A 24,155-nucleotide genomic window follows, 5' to 3' on the forward strand; every position below is an offset into this window, starting at 1 on the left:
ATCCAGTTTTCAAGGGCAAGTATAGAGAAGGGAGCAGTCCAGATGCACATTACTGTGAACAAGAAGGTATGAGATGTGAGTTAACACTGGATTGCATCTTACCATATTAATTTTAAGAGGCCAGCTTTGAAGAAAACAAATTAGTTGGTCTTATGCAGGCACAGGTCTCAGCATTTTGTAGCCGTCACTCTTTTTGGAGTTCCCAGAACTGACAGGCATTCTCATAACTTCCCAACTGTAGAGTGAGTGCAGAATGGGAAATTAGCCTCTCTGTTAGATTAAATGTGCACAGCAGTTGCATATTTTTCTTTCCCCCCTTTACTTTTTCCATGTCAAGAAATCTTTTGCCTACACTTCATGGAAAATGGAGGTATGTGGTGAACATTCCTTCATTTTAGCATCTCCTGTGCCTACTTGAAGTGGATACAAATTAGAAGTTGAATGAGTGTGATAAACGTCACTGACAAAATTTGATTGACTAGGTGTTAGAGAGTATAGTAGTACAAGTTGTTGTTACAGGAGTAGCATCTCAAACATGAGTTATGTGTTTAGAATTGTGTCAAGTGTTGGATCACGGAAACCAGTATGTGATGGGAGAGGACAGGAATAAAATGTATTTCACTGAGCTAGACTGTACACAAGTTTGTATTCTGTAACTCTACAAGATAAAGTGATTTGCACTGAAGCATGATTATTTTGGGTCAAGGACTGAAACTAGGATTAGGCTCCTTGTATTAAAGATCCTAGGTCCGCACTAGATTATATCTCCTGCCCATAATGATGCCACCCTTTGATTTGATCTTTCATGATTCTGCAATTTATGCTTGTGGGAAAATTATTCTGTTTGCATTTTCCCTCTGTACGTATGTACTTATGGTACTTGATCTATGGAGTAGCTGAGTACTGTTAACCATCTCTCAGTGCATATATATATATATATATATATATATATGTTTGATGGCATATGTAGCTATAGATACACATGATGTGCATATCCCGCCATCTAGTGTTGGGCTTGGAGTGCTACAAGTTGTTTTTCTTCGAAGAAGTCTTTTTTCGAGACACAAGATTGAGTGACTACTCCTCTCTGTGATAGTGGGCATGGGCATCGACTCCTTTGTTAGATTGTTTTCTTTCCGCCACCGAGTTTGGATGTGTTCCCTCTCGCTCCGAGTCTTTCGATTCGGAAACTTTATATTCGCTTTCTCAGACCGTCTGTATTGTTTTCAAACACGTTTTACCTCTGCAACCGATCCGATAGTACCGTTGGGATCAAGAAGATGCACTTTCAGGTGCCTGCGCCCTTCTTGGGCCTGTTCGGCCCTACTGCGCCATAGCCTGATGGATCAGACTCCATTCCGATTCTGTCCTCGGTGCCACGCTAAATTCCCTTATACCGACTAGCACTTGGTCTGTAATCGTTGCCTTTCTCCAGAACATCATGAGGATGATTGTGAAGCTTGCCGTTCATTTAGATCGAAGAAGACACTGCGTGATCGAAGGGCAAGAAGACTCGAGATGGCGTATAAACATAGAGAGTCCACGGACACCTTTGTGGAGGAGCAGGCACAGACGGCTGTTTCGATCCTAGATTCTGCCTCCGAAGAATGATCAGAAGACAATAGCCAGGCAATCACAGCGGCACAGTATGAGAGTACACCTGCCCCTACACCCACTTTAAAAAAATCAAGCCAGGGTTTGGGTGCATCACTGCTGTCAAGCCATGGTTTCACCTGAAAAAAAGTAATAGGTGACTGGCCCCTGGGTTCGTGCCGAAAAAGGCCAAAACACCCCATCAACAGGCCACACCTGTTTTGGTGCCGGAGTCGAGCAAGCAAATAAGAAGCTCAGCCTCCGAGCCGACGCCTACAGTCTTTGGATCTGAAATGAATGCATCTGGCTTCGGAGCCGAAACCTCGGCTAATATCTTCGGGACTGAAACACCTCGGAACTGCTTCAAAGCCGAAAACATCCTTCTACATAGAAGAAACAGGACTTTCGACCTGATTAAAACATATGCCCAAAATATCCATTGAACAATCCTCTAAGGGCACAAAACAACCTCTGAACATCAAATAGAGGAATATGACATTCAACCAATTTTGGGGTTATGGACACTAAGCAGAGAAGAATACAAATCGACAAAGAGACTGGGAAAATTATTACCTCTCCACCTCCACAGACTAAAAGAAAGCTAGCATTCCAAGAGACTCTTGATACTGCCCCACCACCAGCAAATATTTTCAAGCAAAAAGAGAAGCCATAACCTCTCCAGCTTTCTCCACCACATTCACTACAGATTTATTTCTCACCACCGCCTAATACCCCACCACCACTATCGTCACCATCACACTCCTCTACGTATTCACAGGGAGACACGGTCGACCCATGGGATATGTATGATTCGGATCCTATACCGTCCAATGATCCAGATCTTTACCCTACTAAACCATCCCCACCAAAGGATTGTTTGGTTTATACCCAAGTTATATCTAGGGCAACAGCATACCATGGGGTCCAAATGCATGCAGAACCTTTGGAAGAGGATTTTCTTTTTAATACACTATCCTCTACCCATAAACACTACCAGTGGTTACCAATGCTTCCTTGTATACTTAGGCACGCAGACAACATATTCAAAGAACCAGTTAAAGCTAGGGTTCTAACTCCAAGAATTGACAAAAAATATAAGCCTGCACAAACAGACCCAGTCTACATTACACAACAACTGCCACCAGATTCTGTTGTGGTCAGTGCAGCCAGGAAACGGGCTAATAGTCAGTCTTCAGGGGATACCCCACCCCCTGATAAAGATAGTAGAAAATTTGATGCTGCGCGGAAAAAGGGTGGCAACACAAGCAGCCAACCAATGGCGTATTGCAGATTCCCAGGCCCTGTTGGCAAGATAAGACAGAGCACATTGGGATGAAATGCAAGAATTCTTGCAATACCTACCCAAGGAACACCAAAAGAGAGCGCAGCAAATTGTAGAAGAGGGACAGGGTATTACAAATAACCAGATTAGATCTGCTCTAGATGCAGCTGACACTGCAGCTAGAAGTATTAATACGAATATTACAATCAGACGATGTGCATGGTTAAGGTGCCTCAGGTTTTCAACCTCAAATACAACAGACAGTGCTTAATATGCCATTCAATAAACACTATCTCTTTGGACCAGAAGTAGACACTACCATTGAGAAACTCAGAAAGGACTTTGATACTGCAAAAGCCATTAGAGCCCTTTATGCCGCACCTTTTCGGAGTTCCTTTCGGAAACAACAGTTTAGGGGAGGTTTTAAATCCCAAACTGCAGAAGCTTCCACCTCCCATCCAAAACAAACACAGCAGTATTATTCAAGAGGGTCATTTAGAGGTTCTTGCAGAGGACAGAACTTCAGAGCCAGAGGAAAATGTACACGCTCAAGGAGCGCTACCACACCTATTAAACAATGACTTCCCAAACATCCCACAATCCCATACGTCTCCTAGGGGAGGAAGACTGCAACAATTCCATTCTCACTGGCGAAACATCACCACAGATCAATGGGTACGTTCAATTATCCGCAATGGTTATTGCCTAGAACTCATCTATACTCCACCAAATATTCCCCCTAGTTCTCACAGACTCTCTCCAGAATACACCGTTCTACTAAAACAAGAGGTAATATCTCTATTACTGAAAGGGGCAATAGAAATGGTTTCCATCTCACAGCAAGGGACAGGAGTATACTCTCTATACTTCCTTATACCAAAAAAGGATGGTACTCTCATATCCATTCTAGATCTCAGAGCTCTAAATCTATATATCCTGTCAGAACATTTTCACATGGTTACTCTACAGTACATCATTCCCCTACTATAAAAACACAATTACATGACCGCGTTAGATCTAAAGGACGCCGGGGATCCAAGATGGTGGCCGGTAGATCTGGCTGATTCGGACCAGCTTTCCAGCCCGCCTTGTTTGTTTACGGCTGCCACAGCGGCTCTCCCCGTCCTGCCGGGCATGCCGCGCAGCATGATTGCAGGCAGTTTCGGAGCAGCAGCCGTGTTTTCCAGGCAGTACGCAGCACTACTGTTAGAAGGGCGGTGTGCGGCAAGGTGTGCAGCAAGGGGCGCCGTGCACCGCTTAGCTTGGCTTGCGGCTCCCCGAGCTTCGCTGGGGTGGTCACTACCCTACGTGTTATTTACGGGCTGCTCCGGAGGCACGGCTCTCTGTGGCTGGCTTTTAATGGCGCCAAAAACTACAAAGACTCCCCGGACGTTACGGGGGAAACCCAGCCTGGAAGCCACCGCAGTGAGGAGAGAGAAGAAACAGCCTGCACTCCCTCTGAAGATCGAACAGGTGTTCAAGGAAAAGGAGCACAGCAAGGTGCACCGGCGATGGAACAATCATTGGGGAATGCTGTACAGGTCCCTGCAAAATTTAAACAAATAGCGAAGACAAAACGGACACCCCCCAAAATGAATTATGTAATGATCAATCTGGCCCCTTGGATGACAATGGAGATCAGACAGTTTCTACAGGAAAGGTGGCCAGAGGGACGGACAGCCTGGATAAGACAGGTATAATCTTAAAAAATAGTGGAGGGGGTCCTCGTGGGATGATGATATGACAAACGTCCGGTTGCTGAAGGAGGGGGTTACTGAACTGAAAGAGACCAGTAGTGGTGCAGGGACCTGCAGCCTAACTCAAAATGAGACATTACAAGAGATCGAGGATGCGCCAAAAACTCCCCCAATATCTGATTTCAAAGCATCGAGCTCCAGTTATATGGGGAAGGAGGATAAGCTATTGGGGGGCAAAGGTGATTGTGGACTTGCGGACACCGCAGAGTTTTTTTTTTCCTTATCTGACCAGTCAAAGGACTCGGATGAAGAGATCCCATTAACAGATATTGACTCAGAATGCAGTTCCCCGGACAGTATTTGGGGGTCAAACAAATTGACTTGCAGAAGGAACTCAATTGAACGGTGTAGTACTGGGGGTAATATGGGGATAATTCCCAGGGGGTGCAGCCAAATGATCAAGAAGGTGTAGGCGAACTTCAGTGGGACTATACGGCCACCCAGCAGGCATTTTCAAAGATTGACAGCTCTAATGATATTCCAACAGGATCTGCAATGGGGCTCTCAGAACAGGCCGGGGCCCCCTCGCTGGAACTTATTTACCGTACCATGGTACATAACCATGAACAGGCTCAGAAAGAGAGCAGGAAGGCTAAAATCGCAAACGGACAACTGCAGTCTTCTATTAAAAAAGTGGTCAAATCCTGTCAGGATATAAGTACCCGTATTGTCTCAATGGAGACTCGTACTGAGGCGCTGGAGACAGAGGTTAAGGCTACAGTTGCACAAGCGGCCATGCAGGGACAGCAGATCTTGGATATGCAGTGGAAACTAGAGGATGCAGAGAACAATCTCCGGATTTTGGGCATAGCAGAGGGCCTAGAGGGGCAGGACACCAGGGCCTACATAGTGTCCGATATTTAAGACAGCTTTCCCAGATCTTCTTGAATGGAACTGGGAGACAGAGATTCAGAGAGCACATCGATTTCCACTGTTTAAAAAAAAAAAAATATCTGATGTTAGTGGAGGACAGAACTATCCAAGGGCCATAATTATATATTTTGGCAACTTCTTGCTGCGCCAAATAGTGTTTGAAAAGACTCAACCCAATTTAAAGACAAATGTAGAGGGAGTATCTTTTTTTTCAAGACCAGATTTTGCACCTGCCACGGTAGAGAGACGGTGGCAGTTGAGGCAGTTGATTGCACCGTTTCAGGAGGCAGTGGTGGAAGCGTATCTTCTAAGCCCCGCACGGTTAAAAATCATTTACAAACCAACAACGTGGACTTTTGTATCTTAAATAAAAGCAGGGGAATACTTGAAGCAATTAAGAAGCAGCAACAGTGGTGGAAATTAAATTGATCTATGGGTCTGGGTGACAAGGGTGATTAGGGGAAGGGGGGGTTGAAAGTTTACTATGGAATTTTTATTAGCGGGCAGGGCTGGTGGGGTGGACGACTTCCATCTTACAGGCCTGGGGGCCTGGCGATCCTATTTAGGGTTTCTGGTGGGAGTGTGGGATAGGGAGGGGAGTGTTGGTTTTGAGGGGAGGGGATTGGGACCGATCAGGGAAGGGGGGGTGGGGAGAGAGGGTGTAAAGGGACACACAGTAGGAAGGATGGTAATTATGTGAGGGGTTTCTTTAATGCAGAATTTGAAACGATCTTGTGACTGGAAAAGGCAGGGTATGAGAGAAGATGGGTAAAATATGGGTCAGAAAAATAAAATGCGTATAGCTACAGTAAATGTCTGTGGGCTCAACGATGGTAAAAAACGCCAGCTGGTAAGGGAAGCCTTCAAGGCCTTTAAGGACGATATTATTTGCATGCAGGAGATACATATTGCAGGCGCGCAGAAGCATTTGATGGAATTTCCTGGATGGAAGCTAGTGGCATGTACAAACCAGAATACTACTACCAAAGCGGTGGCCATACTTACACTAATTATATCTCTAGTGGTTGGAAAACAGTTTAGTCGGGTCGGGTGGTTTTTCTGGAATGTTTTGCTAGAGGGTCCAAGTTTACAATTTGCTCAATCTATGGATCAAATGTGGAAGATCCGGAAATTTTGGACTTCGTTAACATGGAACTTGTATCCTGGACAACCCCGGTTGTAATATGTGGGGACCTTAATATTCATTTGGATAATTTTACCCCCATTCAAGAGCAGACGATGTACCTGGGTAGAAAAAACAAAGTTTTTTTGGCCCTCCAGACATTAGTATTAAACTATGGGCTGATTGATGCCTGGCAGAAGTGCAGGCTGCTAGAATCAGGCCATCTTTTTTTTTCTTTTCCACATAATAAATCAGTCAGGTTGTATTATTTTTTTGTCAGCATTTCTGCAAAAGAGATTAAGGATTGAGAGATATCTCAGAATTATATTGGATTATAACCCGTTGGTTTTGATGGTGCAGTTAGGGAAGGAAGGGCCACAAGTTAAGTCCTTGTCTTTTGATAGAGCATTACTAGCAGACCCAGTGTATGTACAACAAATAAAAGTCTGGAACCCGGAGTTTTTCAAGATAAATCGGTGTCCTGCCCCTTGCCATATAGTATGGTATACATTTAAAGCGGCCATTAGAGGAGAAACGTTGAGGTACGCAGTGAGAAAAGAGAGATTGTGTACTGAACAATTAAAGTTAATACAGATAAAGCTGACTGCAGCTGAACAACAATTGAGGGAGGCCATGCGGAGTAAGGGAGAGACTTAAGATATTTTACATGAATTAACCGCTACAAAAGCAGAGGCCTCAAAACTTTATATGGAAATGGCAGCTGCTAAATTTCTGGTACATCGGCAGGAATGCTATGAATATAGCAAGAACGTTGGTAAGCAGTTGGCTTTAAAAATAAGGCAGAAGCAAACTCATGGCAGCATCAGTACACTTGAGAATGAAGAAGGGCAGTTAGTTAGCAGTGGCCCCCGAAATTCTAGAACTATTTAGACGGTTTTATCAAAAACTATACATACAAGAAGGGCAACCCCAGAAGGAGGAGATGCTCTTAAATATGGGGAACACTCCGTTGGGATAGCTGCAGGACGGAGATAAGAGTCAGCTGGAAGCCCCTCTGACAGCCAAGGAAATTGGCATAACAATTAGCGCTCTGGCAAGTTGCAGAACAACCGGGGTAGATCAGATTCCACTCGAGTTCTATAAAACCTTTTTCTTAGAATTACGGAAGGATCTATTTAGTTTATTTCTTGAAATACAGCCAGGGTCCCCCAACCGACTTCATGGGAAGAGGCCAAGATAATAGTTTTTTTTTTAAAAAGACAAGGAGCTGCATTTACCTGGCTCATATCGCCCGATTTCTTTAATTTAAGTGACGCCAAAATCTATGCCAAGATATTGGCTAGTCGATTAAGTTCAGTGATTTCTAATCTTGTATCTCCGTGTCAGCACGGGTTTATCCCAGGAAAAGGTACAGCCAATCATATTAGACATGTTATCACACTGTTGGACACCAGGGCTGTGGCTAAGCTTCTAATGGCAGTTATACTGCTCGACGCGGAAAAAGCATTTGATCGGAACCACTGGCCCTTCCTATGGACAATTCTGCGTAAAAATATTGGCCCTGGGTTTATTAAGGCGATTCAGCAGCTCTATTATAACCCTACTGCCACTATGCAAATAACAGGGCTAAAATCAGCTCCCATTATTATTCAGAGAGGCACGCGGCAAGGCTGTCCGTCTTCACCTTTGTTGTTTGCCCTATATATTGATCCTTAACAATAAGCAGATCAGCCCAGTGGAATCGATAGAGGGCAGCACAAAAATACTTGCCTATGCAGATGATATTGCGGTCGTTACAACTGACCCCATGACTGCTTTACAGGAAATAGAATATGAGGCTGCACGGTTTGGAATGGTGTCCGGTTACTTACTGAATAAAACTAAATGCCAAATATTAGTTAATGGCTGAGCAGTTTTTGAGGATGAGCGGAAAAAGACCTAGGTTCAATATCTAGGAGTCAAGCTGACGGCTAACCTTGATGAGATAGTAAAAATAAACCTGGCCCCGGTTTCAACAAAGGCTAAGAAGGACCTGTACCGTATCAATAATTTGCATCTCTCATTGGTGGGATGCTGCAATGTGATTAAAATTACCTTTCTACCTGAAGTGCTCTACTTTTTTAGAAGTATACCATTAGAAATTGGACAGGAATGGTTTAAACTAATGGAAGGGTTGACTAGTAATTTTATATGGTCTTACACTAAAGCACGCCGGGCTTTTTGTTTGTTAATGCTTCCAAGAGAGAGGGAGGGGGATGAGCGCTCCCCAACTTCAAATTATACTATCTGGCAGCAGTATTACAATATACACAGACACTATACGTTATGGATAGAACCATGCAAGATACTCTTCCCTCAATCTATACACTAATTTTGGGTAAAGAGGCAGATGCAGTCTTTCTACGGATTTTAGAACCTAGTTACTACAAGAAGGTTAAATTCAAAACGATTAGATCCGCTTTTAAGGTATGGGCGCAGGTCAAGCGCAAGATAGGGATGGGCGGGTCTGTTATTACACACCGCTCTGGAGCACACCTATGATCCCAGAGATCTTTAAAGTTAGGTACTGTATAGGATGGGCTAGTCACGGGATTCAGAAAGTGGGGGACTTTTTTTTTTGAGGGAGATCATATAAAGGCATTTGAGGATTTAAATGCAGAGTTTGCCTTAGACAGTAGAGACTTTTTCAAATGTTTACAGATTAGGAATTTTTTATTAACTACCTTTAAACACAACCCATGCGGGTAAAATCAAGCTGAAGGAGGCTGTGGGTCAACCCATAGGCTGTACTATTAGGAACTTGTACCCGCTCCTTCTAGATTTAGTACAGGATGATGTGGCACTGCGCGTTAAGAAGTCGGAATTGCGAGTAGGCGCTAATGAATCTGCAATGTTTGATTCTATAGATATGGCTCAGAATGTTTTATTGTCGACCTGCCCGCAAGCTCAGCATTACATGGTTTTGTATAATTTATATTATACACCGGCCAAGATTGCCATCTGGGGAAAAAGAGTGGGTAATACCTGTCCGCGATGCGGAAGCTTGGAGGCAGATCTTTGCCACATGTTTATTAATTGCGGGAAATTGTCAAGGCTTATTTATGAAATATCTGAATTTTTGAAGAAAGTTCTGAAACAGAATGTTAATTTAATACCTCAACTGGTGTTGCTGGGGGTTGATGATTCTGGCCCTCATTCTGACCTTGGCAGGCGGCGGAGGCCGCCCGCCAAAGTCCCGCCGTCAGATTACCGTTCCGCGGTCGAAAGACTGCGGCGGTAATTCTGACTTTCCCGCTGGGCTGGCGGGCGGTCGCCTTCAGACCGCCCGCCAGCCCAGCGGGAAAGAGGCTTCCACGATGAAGCCGGCTCGGAATCGAGCCGGCGGAGTGGAAGCTGTGCGACGGGTGCAGTTGCACCCGTCGCGTATTTCACTGTCTGCGCAGCAGACAGTGAAATACATGTAGGGGCCCTCTTACGGGGGCCCCTGCAATGCCCATGCCAGTGGCATGGGCACTGCAGGGGCCCCCAGGGGCCCCGCGACCCCCCCTACCGCCATCCGGATCCCAGCGGTCGGACCGCCGGGATCTGGATGGCGGTAGGGGGGGTCGGAATCCCCGCGGCGGTGCAGCAAGCTGCGCCGCCGTGGAGGATTCAATGGGGCGGCGGTACACTGGCGGGAGCCCGCCAGTGGTGCCGGTCCGACCGCGGCTTTACCGCCGCGGTCGGAATCCCCATTGGAGCACCGCCGGCCTGTCGGCGGTGCTCCCGCGGTCCTCCGCCCTGGCGGTCAAAGACCGCCAGGGTCAGAATGAGGGCCTCTGTCTGTAAGAACCAATCAAGATATTTTTTGTTCTTGGCAATGTCTGTGTTACGTGGATGTGTTGGGTCTGATTGGCGGGAATCTGACCCTCCGTCTTGTAATCAAAGGATTACGCGGCTCTTATCTGCATATCATCTGGAATACAATTTATATAGTATAAAGGGTGCCGCAGCTAGGAAAAAAGGTTCCAAAATGTGGGCACCATTGTGCTCATGGCTTCAGGGCCATGAGAGTGGACTGATAAAAAAATAACTAGGCTATTAATGAATTTTCCCACTATTTTTACATGAATATTTTTTTACTCTGTGTATAATTTTTTTTTTATAACTGATATTTGAGATTTATGTATGGATTATGAAGTCTTTTTGTATGATGAAATTTTATACCGCTGTGTGTCCAATAAAACAATAAATACATTTTTTTAAAAAGATCTAAAGGACGCCTACTTCCACATTCTTATAGATCCAGCTCACCGCAAGTACCGAAGGTTCGTAATATCAGACAACCACTACCAATTCAAAGTACTACCCTTTGGGATAACAACAGCACCAAGAGTGTTCACAAAATGTCAGCTGTAGTAGCGGCTTACCTCAGGAGACAACACCTATATGTCTTCCCTTATCTAGACGATTGGTTAATAAAATCCAGCAACATTCTACAGTGTCAACAACACACACAATGCACAATAGATACCCTACACACCCTAGGGTTCACAATCAGTTACCAGAAATCTCATCTTCATCAGCAGAAATTCAACCTTACCTAGGTGCAATTCTCAATACCCAAACAGCATTAGCCTGCCCAAATCCACAAAGGTTAGAGGCTTTTCAAATCCTCATATCACAAATCCAGGTCAATCAAACTTACAGTACAACTTCTCATGAAACTGTTGGGAATGATGGCATCATGTATAGCAATAGTACCACAGGCAAGACTGAACATGAGACCACTGCAACAGTGTCTCTCAAAACCATGGTCTCAGGCACAGGGTCAGTTACAGGATCCTGTATTGTTAGACCACCAAACTTACAAATCTCTGCCATGGTGGAATCACAACAACTTAACAAAAGGGCGGTCCTTTCAAGACCCAGTGTCACAAACCATAATCACAACAGATGGGTCAGTGGCAGGTTGGGGAGCCCATCTCAACAACCTAACCGTACAAGGGGAATGGGACGCAACACAATCAACTTACCACATAAACCACTTGGAATTATTAGCTGTGTTCCTAATAATCAAAGCATTCCATCTACAGATCATACACAAAACAGTCTTAATAAGAACAGACAACATGACAACAATGTATTATCTGAGAAAACAAGGGTGGGCACATTCATCCCAAATGTCCCTTCTAGCTCAAACAATATGTAAACGGGCAATTCACAATCAGATTCACTTACTAGCGGAATATATCTCAGGGATACAAAACCAGCTAGCAAACCTTCTAAGCAGGACGCAGCAGCAAATACATGAGTGGGAGATTCACCCACAGGTGTGTCAATATTACTTTCAAATGTGGGGAACACCAAACATAGACCTTTTTGCAACAAGTGAAAACGTAAAATGGCAAAACTTTGCATCCAGATACCCACACTCTCAGTCCAAGGGCAATGCTCTATGGATCAACTTGTCACGGATATTTGATAATGCTTTTCCCCCTCTCCCGTTAATTCCATTTTTGGTCAACAAAATGTGTCACACCTCTCTCACCATGATTCTCATAGCGCCCACGTGGGCACGCCAACACCAGTACGCAACACTTCTGGATCTGTCAGTAGTGCCTCATCACAAACTTCCAAACAGACCAGATCTGTTAACTCAGAACAAAGGTCAAATCGGGCATCCCAATCCCATTGTACTCAATTTAGCAATTTGGCTCCTGAAGTCATAGAGATTGGATATTTACGACTCCCATTAGAATATATGAACATTCTAAAACAAGCACGTAAACCAACAACCAGACAACGCTATGCAAATAAGTGGAAACGGTTTGTATACTACTGCCAACCTAAAAATATAGATCCACTTAAAGCGTCAATACAAGATATTGTATGCTATTTGCTTTATTTACAAAAAGCAAACCTTGCTTTTTCCCCCTAATAAAATTTATTTAACAGCCATATCAGCATACCTACAGACCATACAACATACTTCTCTTTTTAGAGTTCCTGTCATACGAGCATTTATGGAATGACTTAAACGCATTATTCCACCCAGAACTCCACCAGTTCCTGCATGGAATCTTAATATTGTACTCACAAGACTAATGGGCCCAACATTCGAACCCATGCACTCTTGTGCTATTAAATTTCTCACATGGAAGGTTGTTTTCTTAGTAGCAATTACTTCATTAAGAAGAGTAAGTGAAATTCAAGCATTTACTCTAGAGGAACCGTTCTTCCAAGTACACAAACACAAAGTAGTACTTAAGACAAACCCAAAATTCTTACCTAAAGTGGTTTCACCTTTTCACATTAATCAGTCAGTGGAATTGCCAGTCTTCTTTCCACAGACAGACTCTACTGCTGAAAGAGCTCTACACACTCTTGACCTTAGAAGAGCTTTAATGTATTATGTAGACAGAACAAAAGATTTTAGGAAAACTAATCAGCTTTTTGGTGCTTTCCAACAACCTCATCAAGGTAATCCCATTTCAAAACAAGGATTAACTAGATGGATTGTGAGATGTATTCAAACATGTTACTTAAAGGCAAAAAGGAAACTATTAATAACTCCAAAAGCACATTCCACTAGGAAAAAGGGTGCCTGTATGGCATTCTTAGGAAATATACCAATGGCAGATATATACAAAGCTGCCACATGGTCCACACCCCATACATTCACAAAGCATTACTGTGTGGATGTTTTCTCTAGACAACAAGCCAATGTTGGACAAGCAGTGCTAAAAACACTATTTCAAACCACTTAAACTCGTACAGGCTAACCACCGCTTATTTGGAGGAGAACTGCTTTTTAGTCTATGTACAGCATGTGTATTTACAGCTTCACATGCCATTGAAAGGAAAATGTCACTTACCTAGTGTGAATCTGTTTGTGGCATGTAGTGCTGCAGATTCACATGCGCCCTCCCTCCTCCCCGGTAGCAGGAGCATGTAGTCATTGTAGTACTCATTTGTGTGTGTGTATATATATATATATATATATATATATATATATATATATATATATATATATATATATATATATATATATATATATATATATATTGCATGGACATAGTAGTTACTTCTTATATCTCTATAGCTGTACATACACAAACTTTCACTGTTTACTTCACCCTTCTGCGGGAAAACACTCTAACAAAGGAGTCAATGCCCATGCGCACTATCACCGAGAGGAGGAGTCACTCGATCCTGTGACTCAAAAAAAGACTTCTTAGAATAAAAACAACTTGTAACACTCCGAGCCCAAAACTAGAGCAGATCAAAAAATGTCATATGTACCCCCCACACACACACTAAACAAGTGCCTTTTTTCCCTTTGGTAATTTGTCTACTCTACTGGGGATGCATTTCCGTTGTGGGTGTTGCCCATGTCCCAAAAAGAGAAGCCTGCCACAGCTATGTAAAGCAAACAAGTAATGTTATCGCTATACCCTTCTCAGACATATATCCAAAGGAGAAAATGAAGAAACCACAATTATCTCAGGGTGGTAACAAAGTAACATAGGACCCAACTCATAAGTGTTTTTGCTCTTAGGATTAACTTAAATGCACACAAGTATCATCTGTGAACACAAATGGTATATTCTGGTTCATAGGATGGACATTCATATCCATAGAAGGAATGTATGTCTTGAAAAACCTTAAGTGTAGTAGGTTATTCGAAACTATAAATTGTGGATTTGGGGGTACAGCCGATGGGTTTCTAAGGGAGTGTTAGGTTTGGACCATTAGCATGGTACTGATCACTAACACTGAGAACTTTTTTGGTGTTCTCCTAATTATGCCCATGGTTCTTCATATCAAATCGCACTTTGCTCTTGGTGCCCCATCCAGCACACCCTTCCTATTTTCTGTGGATATAAGACAAAGACTTTGCTACAAAAACATTTTCCAGGTAAAGGTATAAAAAGAAAAAAGTAGGTTACATGTACAGATGCCTATTTCCACTACATTTTCTTCTGTGGATTGCCTATAAAGTGGACAGGCCACAAAAATAAGTGTTGGGAAGTAGGAGTAGATGTGCAAGTATACAAAGTGCATGGATTTCCGTGGGTTTGCCTGAATATTTTTGTGAGTTCACTATAATTCTGATTTTGTTTTCCTCCGTTCCTAGGAATACATCTATAATTTATCTCTTTTTTTCCTGAAACTTTGTGAATGAGCTCATAAAATGTTGATGTTTGTTGAAGAGCATCTGGCATCTCTATATTGTCAGTGCACCTAATCTCAATGAATATTGCTAATGATGATCATTCAAAAACTTTGTGTTTGCATGCCTATCACAATTTCCTCCATTTTTTTTTTTTAGTTTTAGCCTCTCTGTTCTATGTCTTCTGGAAGGCAGTTTGTTGCATGCAGTCATTGTTCTTTCTTTGAAAATTTGTGTCAGTTGGCTTCTTCTCCCCCTCCCAGGTACTACTCCTCTAGTCCTGTGTTATGACTTAGTGTTAAGGATTCGTCTGTGCCATATGTGGCCATTGAATTGCATTGTTGTGAAGTTCAACTCTCTATTGGCCCCACAACAGATGCCCTCTACCACCAGGACCTGATACTTAGCAATAAGTCTATCCCACATAAAATGTGATTCCAGAGAAATCAGTGTATCCCTGCTGTCCTTTCTAGTCTAGCCCCCTCAGTCCATTTTGTCCTGGATAGAGTCCTACATCTTCTCAAATGTCAGTTGTAGGTTGCATTTCCCTTAGTTTTAACTTCTTTCTGTTGGAAGGGTGATAAAGGCACCCCCAAGTGCCACAGTAACGTCCACCGGAATTCTTCGACAGTGGGTAAGGTACTAAAAATAGCATATCCTCGGGGAATAGGAAAAAAAAGAAGCAATGCGTTCAAGCATTGTAAAGAGCGGAAAAGTCAAAAAATGCTTCAAAACATTCACAAAACAACGAAGAAAGCAATACAGTAACAGTCACAAGAAAGCAGTAAAAACAATAACCGTTTATATAATCAAGGATCAAAAAGGCAAACCTAAGAATCAAGGAAAGATAGGGAGAAACTGGTAAGAAGGCATAGAACACAATAAGACAGATCCTCAATGATTGCAGTGCAAAAAGAAAAGCAATGCAAACCTTTATTTATTGCTGACCAAATCTTTGCTGACATAGTAATGTTGCTCTGCTTTCTTGGGTTGGTATATACATGTTACAACTGTTGATACTTCCTGCTGGGCTTTTGGGGTGCACCAAGGTCATCCAATCAATTGTGCTTTTTCAGGAACAGTGTTTTCCCCAACTACCATTGGAGAGTGACTCAAAACCTGAAATCTGGGAAGAATCTGGGCCTATGCTGCTTTCCCTTTCTAAGTGGTGGTAAGCAGTGGTCTTTAGAGGAGGGAAACCTACTTCCTTTTGAACAAAGGCAAGAAGGAAAGCAGGTTCGTGGTTGTTTACCTGTGGTGGTAGTAGTGACACAAAAGCAACATGGGATGATTGAAAATCCCTACAAGAACTTAATAGTAGCCCCTTTACTCCTGGACCCGTCCATATCTTTTAACACACTTCATCACCTTGCTGCGCCTTACACTAGATCTTCCTTTCTTTCAAACCACATCTAGGTCATCTCTGTCCACCTTCCACATTGCACCTCATCCTGTTTGCATTCAGTTGTGGCCTACCACAAGGCTCTGGGATTGTTCACGTTTTGGCCAACATTTACGTCATGCAACTGCCATATTTCATAAATTCTTTTTTAAAACAGATGAAACTCAGCCCCTGCTGAAACCAGTACCTGACTCAGCCACAGCTACTGCCACTTCGATCCCCCTAGTGTGCTGCAATCGATTTGATTACCAGAAAAACTCTTAATCCGAACACTGGAAAGGCAGTAATCTTCATATGCAGATCACTGACTCACACAATGCACACCTTCTCAGGCCTTTTAAAAAGCACACTTCAGGGGTGTATGCTGAATTTGTTTCTGTTGCTACACTATGAAAGAAACGGCGCAGTTGCAGTAGACAAAGATCCTATAATGGAAGATTGTACAATCCAGGTAGCATGCTCTGTTAGTTTGAAGGCATTTGCAGGTTTCAAGTCTAAAAAGAAAGCAGACTTTTATATTACAACATGAATTTTACAATCAACTGCAATATCATAGAGAACATAAAAGACAGTTTATAATATACTAACATGCTTGTTATTTTTTTATAGTAGCAAGCTTTGTTTCTGTCCTGTCTTGCCTTAAAATCAGAGAATCTAGTGGTATTGTGCTTATTTCTTTTATTTTTAACTAAACATAATTTTGAATTTATGTATCATCTTTTCTTGCCTTCAGATGTACTTACTTGGTTCTGGAATGTTTGCAGTCAAGGATTTACTTCGGGATAAGCACCACAGATTACATTTAACACTACGGTCAGTATTTACTGCTTCTCTCTGTGTACCAAAACGTCATCTCATTTAATTGTTGCAATTCCTTTTAAGCATGTCCCTGATGGGATTACCTGGCTAGCCACACTGCTGTAGGGCACTCCTGAGATGCAGACAGGATTAAGGTAATATCATGACAAATACGGATGTTTTTTCAAACTGTATTTCAAGATCTAGTGTCATTGTTTACCCGAATATAACTGTAACACAGCAGAAACTATATAATGCCAAATAGTTCCATGGTAGTTAAGCAGTCATAACCTAGTAGCAGTCTCTGAGCCTACTGGCTCATTCTCCCCTTGCCCACAGAGGTCTTCCCATCATCATGTTGCTCTGTACTTTCAGATGGCTCCCAAATGTGATAGATTTTCTTTGTAGCTGCTGTACCACTCCATTCTTTGTAGCTGCTGTACCACTACAAGGCTCAAGATTATAACATTTCAGGATTTTTTTTTTTTTTTTTTTACCTAAGGCAATTTCCCAGCAGTTATCGACCTCAAGAACTCCTGGTTCTACGTATTGCCTTTCAGAATTAAGTCTTCTGTAAAAAGGTTGAGCAAAACCTTGTCATTGGAACAATACACCCATGGTCCCGAAGCGAAGTACAAGGACCTGTATCTACAGTTATGGATAGTGAAGAGGAATTCATTAAATCAACACCAGTACAGCACAAACTGGCCCACTCAATTGCTTTACTTTCTGGGCTCCACAGTTAAGCTTCAGCAGGAGTGAATATTCTCACTGTGAAAGCAGTAGTGACTCTGAATCACTTCCATTTCTTAACACTATTGCTATTTACCAGGTGTTTCAGTGATGGAATGATGGTGTATTTCATTTGCTTGTTTTCCCTATAATGCCTCTTTCTAGACCATTCTAGCAATGACAGTCTAGCCATTATTCAGAGGCCTAGGCAGACTGGCAGAAGCTAATGATTGGATTTCAGACGATACAGAATAGCCTACAGTGCTAAACTGTACAAAGGGGTACTAGTTGGAAAATGTTTCACAGATCCAATCCCTCTAATTACTATAATCACAAATCTTTAGATCCAGCGTGAAACTGCATATTAGTGAATTGACATGGACCAGAGGCTGCCAGTCAGTTTTCTCAAGTTACCAAAGTTGGGCCTGGATTTGACATCCTTGACGTCTCAATTTCAAGGCATGGTGGTAACAATCTTGAAGGTCAAAACCACAGCAGTGATTTATGTGAGCTAGCAACAGGACCAAAGTCACTGAAAAAGTGTAGGAAAATGCCTCTCATGGCATGGTTACCCCCTGAATTTTGCCTTTTGTTGATGCTAATTATGATTGAAAGTGTGCTGGGACCCTGCTAACCAGGCCTCAGCACCAGTGTTCTTTCCCTAAACTGTACCTGTATCTCCACAATTGGCACAGCCCTAGCACACAGATATGTCCCTTGTAAATGGTACCCCTGGCACCAAGGGCCCTGTGGCCAGGGAAGGTCTCTAAGGGCTGCAGCATGTATTATGCCACCCTGGGGACCCCTCACTCAGCACATGCACATTGCCTCACAGTGCTGGTGGGGAGAAAATGACTAAGTCGACATGGCACTCCCCTCTGAGAGCTGTGGCATAGGTAAGTCACCCCTCTAGCAGGCCTTACAGCCCTGAGGCAGGGTGCACTATACCACAGGTGAGGACATAGTTGCATGAGCACTATGCCCCTACAGTGTCTAAGCCAAATCTTAGACATTGTAAGTACAGGGTAGCCATAAAGAGTATATGGTCTGGGAGTTTGTCAAACACAAACTCTACAGTTCCATATTGGCTACATGGAATACTGGGAAGTTTGGTATCCAACTTCTCAGCACAATACATCCACACTGATGCCAGTGTGGGATTTATTGAGAAATGCACACAGAGGGCATCTTAGAGATGCCCTCTGTATACCAGTCCAACTACGGGTGCTAGGCTGACCAGTTTCTGCCAGCCTGCCACATCCAGATGGGTTTCTGGCCACGTGGGGTGAGTGCCTTTGTCACTCTGTGGCCAGGATCAAAGCCTGTACTGAGTGGAGGTGTTTCACACCTCCCCCTGCAGAAACTGTAACACCTGGTGGTGAGCCTCAAAGGCTCAAACCTGGTGTTACAACGCCCCAGGGCACTCCAGCTAATGGAGATGCCCGCCCCTCCTGACACAGCCCCCACTTTTGGCAGCAATTACGGAGGAGATAATGAAAAAAACAAGGAGGAGTCACCCACCAGTTAGGAGAAGCCCCTAAGGTGTCTTGAGCTGAGGTGACCCCTGCCTTAGGAAATCCTCCATCTTGTTTTGGAGGATTCCCCCCAATTGGATTAGGGATGTGCCCCCCTCCCCACAGGGAGGAGGCACAAAGAGGGTGTAGCCACCCTCCAGGACAGTAGCCATTGGCTACTACCCCACAGACCTAAACACACCCCTAAATTTAGTATTTAGGGGTGACCCTGAACCCAGGAAATCAGATTCCTGCAACCTGAAAAAACTAGGAGGACTGCTGACCAGAGACGACGGAGACGACAACTGACTTGGCCCCAGCGCTACCGGCCTGTCTCCAGACTCAAAGAACCTGCACAGCAATGCATCCAGCGGGACCAGAGACCTCTGAGGACTGACCTGCACCTAAAGGACCAAGAAACTCCTGAGGACAGCGGCTCTGTCCAAAACTACAGCAAAGGAACCATCTTTAAAGAGACTCCAGTCTCACTCCGGAAGCGTGAGTCTTCACAATCTGCACCTGAGGCCCCCGGCTCGTGTCCAGAAGAACCAACACCGCAGAGAGGACCCCCAGGCGACTACAACAATGTGGACACTGGGAGTCGACCTCCCTGCACCCCCACAGTGGCGCCTGCAGAGAGGATCCAGAGGCTCCCCCTGACAGTGACTGCCCGGTAACACAGGAATCTGACGCCTGGAAGAAGCACTGCACCCGCAGCCCCCAGGACCTAGAGGAACCAACCACTGGGGCAGGAATGACCAGCAGGCGGCCCTCCTCCTAGCCCAGTTGGTGGCTGGCCCGAGAAGCCCCCCTGTGCCCTGCCTGCCTCGCCAGAATGACCCCCGGGTCCCTCCATTGATTTCAACACAGAACCCGATGCCTTGTTCACACACTGCACCGGCCGCCCCTGTGCCGCTGAGGGTGTATTTTGTATCCCTGTTTGGGACCCCCCTAGTGCTCTACAAAACCCCCCAGGTCTGCTCCCCGAGGACGCAGGTACTTACCTGCTAGCAGACTGGAACCAGAGCACCCCTAGTCTCCATAGGTGCCTGTGTTATTTGGGCCCTACTTTGACCTCTGCACATGACCGGCCCTGTATTGCTGGTGTGGGGTGTTTGGGGTTGATTTGAACCCCTAGGTAGGCTGCCTATGCCCAGGAGACTGAACTTGTAAGTGCTTTACTTACCCGAGAAACTAACCAATACTTACCTCCCCCAGGAACTGTTGATTTTTGCAGTGTCCACTTTTAAAATAGCTATTTGTCATTTTTGCCAAAACTGTGTACATCACTGTTTTAATTAAAAGTTCCATACTTACCTGTGTGAAGTATCTTACAATGTATGTACTTACCTAAATTCTGAATCTTGTGGTTCTAAAATAAATTAAGAAAATAATATTTTTCTATAGAAAAACCTATTGGCCTGGAGTAAAGCCTTTGAGTGTGAGTTCTCAATGCTTAACACTACCCTCTGATAAGCCTACTGCTTGACCACACTACCACAAAATAGAGCATTAGTATTATCTAATTATTCTAACTCTGCCTTCCATGACCTAGCTATATCTCATTTGGCAACAGTAAGGCCCAGGAATAGAAGTGAATGTTTATATCGGTTGCTCCCGATACCATCTGCACTATTAAGGAAGACAAGTTTCGGGTCTCTTGGTTTACTTCATGAGAGCACCTCACCTATAAAGGAGAGCATGTTCCGCCAGAACGTATCCAGCGCCGTGCAGCTCTACACTAAATGTAAAAAGGTACGTCCCGCAACAAAGGCACACAGAGGAGGCCACAAGGCCCATGCACCATAGTTGGTGTTCCGTATAGTAGGCCCTGTGAAGGTATTTAAATTGTATTAGTCAAAGGAGGAGCCAAAATGGCCACCTTCCATTGGCGCCCCCAGAGCCTCTGTCCAGTCATCGCTGTCTAATGTTTCGTGGTCCACCTCCTATGCTACCCAAAGGGCTGGCAGGGCATTGATGGTGTTAGTGACAAGTTTATGGTATATTTTGGTAATTTTATGGGAGACTAGATCTCCTAGAAGGAGCTTTTCCTCGAGGGTTGAACTCTTGGAGAGTCAGGAGCTGTCATTTATATATATAGGGTGAGAGCATGGCGTAGTTGGAAGTAGCAGTGGAATTGACTACAGTGAAGTTGGTATTCCGATTGTATGTTCTGGAATGATTTCAGTGTCATGTCCTGCATCATGCCACCCAAGGTGGAGATCCCTATGACGTCCCACAACCGGAAGCCCTTGAGTTGGGTCACCTGATACAGCAAACGCCTCTGCCACAGCGGTGTCTGTTCCGTCAGTCGCTCCCACCACCCATACCTTTTAAAGCACACTTCCAGAGTCCCACAACCACATGTGTCAGGGGCGGCAGGGACAAAGTACTAGGTTTTGATGATATTCTAAATTTTTCTTCCGACTGACTTCCAAAATAGCAGCCCTTTCAGTAAAATACAGGCCTTGTGGTTTCCCTAAGCAAAATGTCACCTTTTTTGTAACCCAAGGAGCAAACAGATTCTAAACAATTCCACATTCCAAACTCACCTCAAAAGAAGATATATCTTTCTTTATGTAAGCTCGATCTATTTGGAGTTACCTCCTGCTTTAGCTCTTTGAAGCTCCTTAATTGACCCTTTTTAAAATGTTTTTGAATTCACACATTTTGTAAAAGCTGCTTCATAGGACTAGAGCCAAGATATCTAATTGAACGTAGCATACTCTTTGAAAATGCAGTCCCTTAGACTATTATCTTAATTAGCATATTTTAAGGTCTAGGTATAATTTTTTTCATTATATTATGGACATTATTGTCTTGTCTTGTCTTCAATATGCACTTAATCTTCTTTACCGTCCACTTTATCACTTTGGAACATTGTCAGATGTGCTCACCAGAGACCTGTTTGTCTTAAAAAAAATACTTTCTATAAATGCCTGTTTTATTTTTTGTAGATCTGCGGAACAAGACCGTGTAGGTAATATTACTGTAATAGGCTGGCAGATGGAAGAGAAGACTGACCAAAGAGCTCCTCTAACACGGTCTTCTGATACCATTAATGGCAGAGTGAGTATGAACGCAAATTAACTTCTCAGAGAAAGAACTCTGACTACATTGGGTCTCTTGTAGAGGTGGTAATAATGTCTTAGCTGCAAGGATGCCGTATCAAAGATGATTCTATCAATAAAGGTTTGAGCTGTGCTTTTCTCTAAAATAATGCCTTATGTGACCATGTTTCCCACTATAAACTGGCGTTTGAGTTATGTATGTGGCTCGACAAATAGAGCAGTTACTTTTTAAGAACAGTACAACAAAACAATATTACCCATATTGCTATGGAAAATGGAGAAAAGCATCTTTGAATGTGTGTTTCCACACAGGGTGGGCTAGTTTTTGGTAGCAGTTGTAAAGCACATTTGTCTGTTTCATGGCCTCTTGGTGCTGATGGTTGTCCAGTGGATCTTGGAGTTTTTTGTGTCTATCCCAGTTCCTTGGTCTGAGTCTTGTTTTATGTACTTTTTAAATTACTCTGCGTCCCAGTGTTTGTGTCCTATTATTCTTTTCCAGACCTGTGACTCAGATTCTTTTTTCTAGCTTATGCCTTGTCACGTTGCTTCCATGTCCTTTTAACTCAGTATATATCTCAGTGTCCATTTGCATGTCTTCACGTTTAGTAACTGTTTGGCAGTTTCCCCTGTTTAGGTGTCAGTGCATGTGCCAGTGTGTGTCCCCCTATACATAAGTCCTAGTATATGCACCACTGCCCTTGAATTAGTGTCTGTGTCTGTGTGCATGTCCCAGGTCTTGGTATCATTGTCTGTTTGTATGTCCTCTATTTTCACAGCCTAATGTTCTTGAATATGTCTGTGTACTTGTCCACAGTCTCTGGGTCAATGTTCATGATCTCTTGTACAGTTTTTGGGTTTGTTTCAGTGTGACCCGTTCCTCTATCCATCTTCCCTAGTCACAATTTCTGTATTATGTCAATTTCTGGGTTTTCCCCTTCAGTGTCTTTGTCTTCCTCTCCCAGTGCTAGTCTTTGTGTCAAAGTCACTGTCTGCTCTTCTACTCTATGGGTTTGTATCTCTGTTCTTCAACTCTCTGTCTTTGCTGCTGTTTCTATGTTAGCGTTTCTGTGATGGGATCTGTAACTGTGTCTGTGATTCCCTTTGTGGGTCAGTATCTGTGTTATCATATCGGTATCGGAGTGTGTTTTTAGGTTAGTGTCTGTGTTTGAGCTAATGTAACTCTCTATATCAATGTCATTCTATTATTGTGAACAAGCCAGTATCTCTGTAATCATGCCAGTGTTTCTGTCAGTGTGCCGTGTTAGTGGCTACATGTTGTAGGCAGTCTGAAAATAAATGTAATTTTCCAGTATTTTGACTGTGTGCCCATGGTCTATGTATTCATGTCCCTATGTGCTAGGTGTCTTTGTGACCATGTCTATATTGCTATTAGTGTGTCCATGGTGTCTACAACAGTCTTAGTGTCATTATGTCCATCTCAGTTTCTGTGTTTCCATCAGTTTCTGTGTGCCCTTTTCAGTGTATCTATCTCGGTGCTTAATTTTGTGAGGAAGTAGCCTCTTTCTAGGATGGTTACCCCCACTTTTGGCCTGTTCGTGAGTGCGGGGATACCATTACACGCGTGCACTACATATAGGTCAATACCTGTATGTAGCTTCACAATGGTGACGCCGAATACAGCCATGTGAGGTGCCTAAGATCATGGAATTGTCTCCCCATTCCAAATCTGGTATTGGGGGGGCAATCCCATGCATCCTGGGGGCTCCATCATGGACCCCCAGTACTGCCAAACCAGCTCTCTGCGGCTTGCTACACAGCTACAGCTGCTGCCACCTCACAGACAGGGTTCTGCCCTCCTGGGGTCTGAGCAGCTCAGTCCCAGGAAAGCTGAACAATGCGTTTCCTTTGGGAGGAAGGTGTTACACCCTCTCCC

The 24,155-nt window shown here is 43.7% G+C and overlaps 1 protein-coding gene across 37 annotated transcripts in view; it reads left to right on the plus strand.

The window, feature by feature from the left end:
- The window catches only part of INPP4A (inositol polyphosphate-4-phosphatase type I A), a 997,999-nt gene that overhangs the window by 586,567 nt on the left and 387,277 nt on the right, over window positions 1-24,155 (plus strand). For all 37 annotated transcript variants that reach the window (XM_069204338.1, XM_069204341.1, XM_069204354.1 and 34 more), the window contains 2 exons: window positions 16,880-16,959; window positions 22,148-22,259. In XM_069204338.1, the coding sequence (XP_069060439.1) occupies window positions 16,880-16,959; window positions 22,148-22,259 (192 nt within the window). The remainder of the gene's footprint in view (window positions 1-16,879; window positions 16,960-22,147; window positions 22,260-24,155) is intronic.

This window comes from Pleurodeles waltl, chromosome 8 (genome assembly GCF_031143425.1).
Source record: "Pleurodeles waltl isolate 20211129_DDA chromosome 8, aPleWal1.hap1.20221129, whole genome shotgun sequence".
In the NCBI taxonomy this organism is placed as follows: Eukaryota; Metazoa; Chordata; class Amphibia; order Caudata; family Salamandridae; genus Pleurodeles; species Pleurodeles waltl.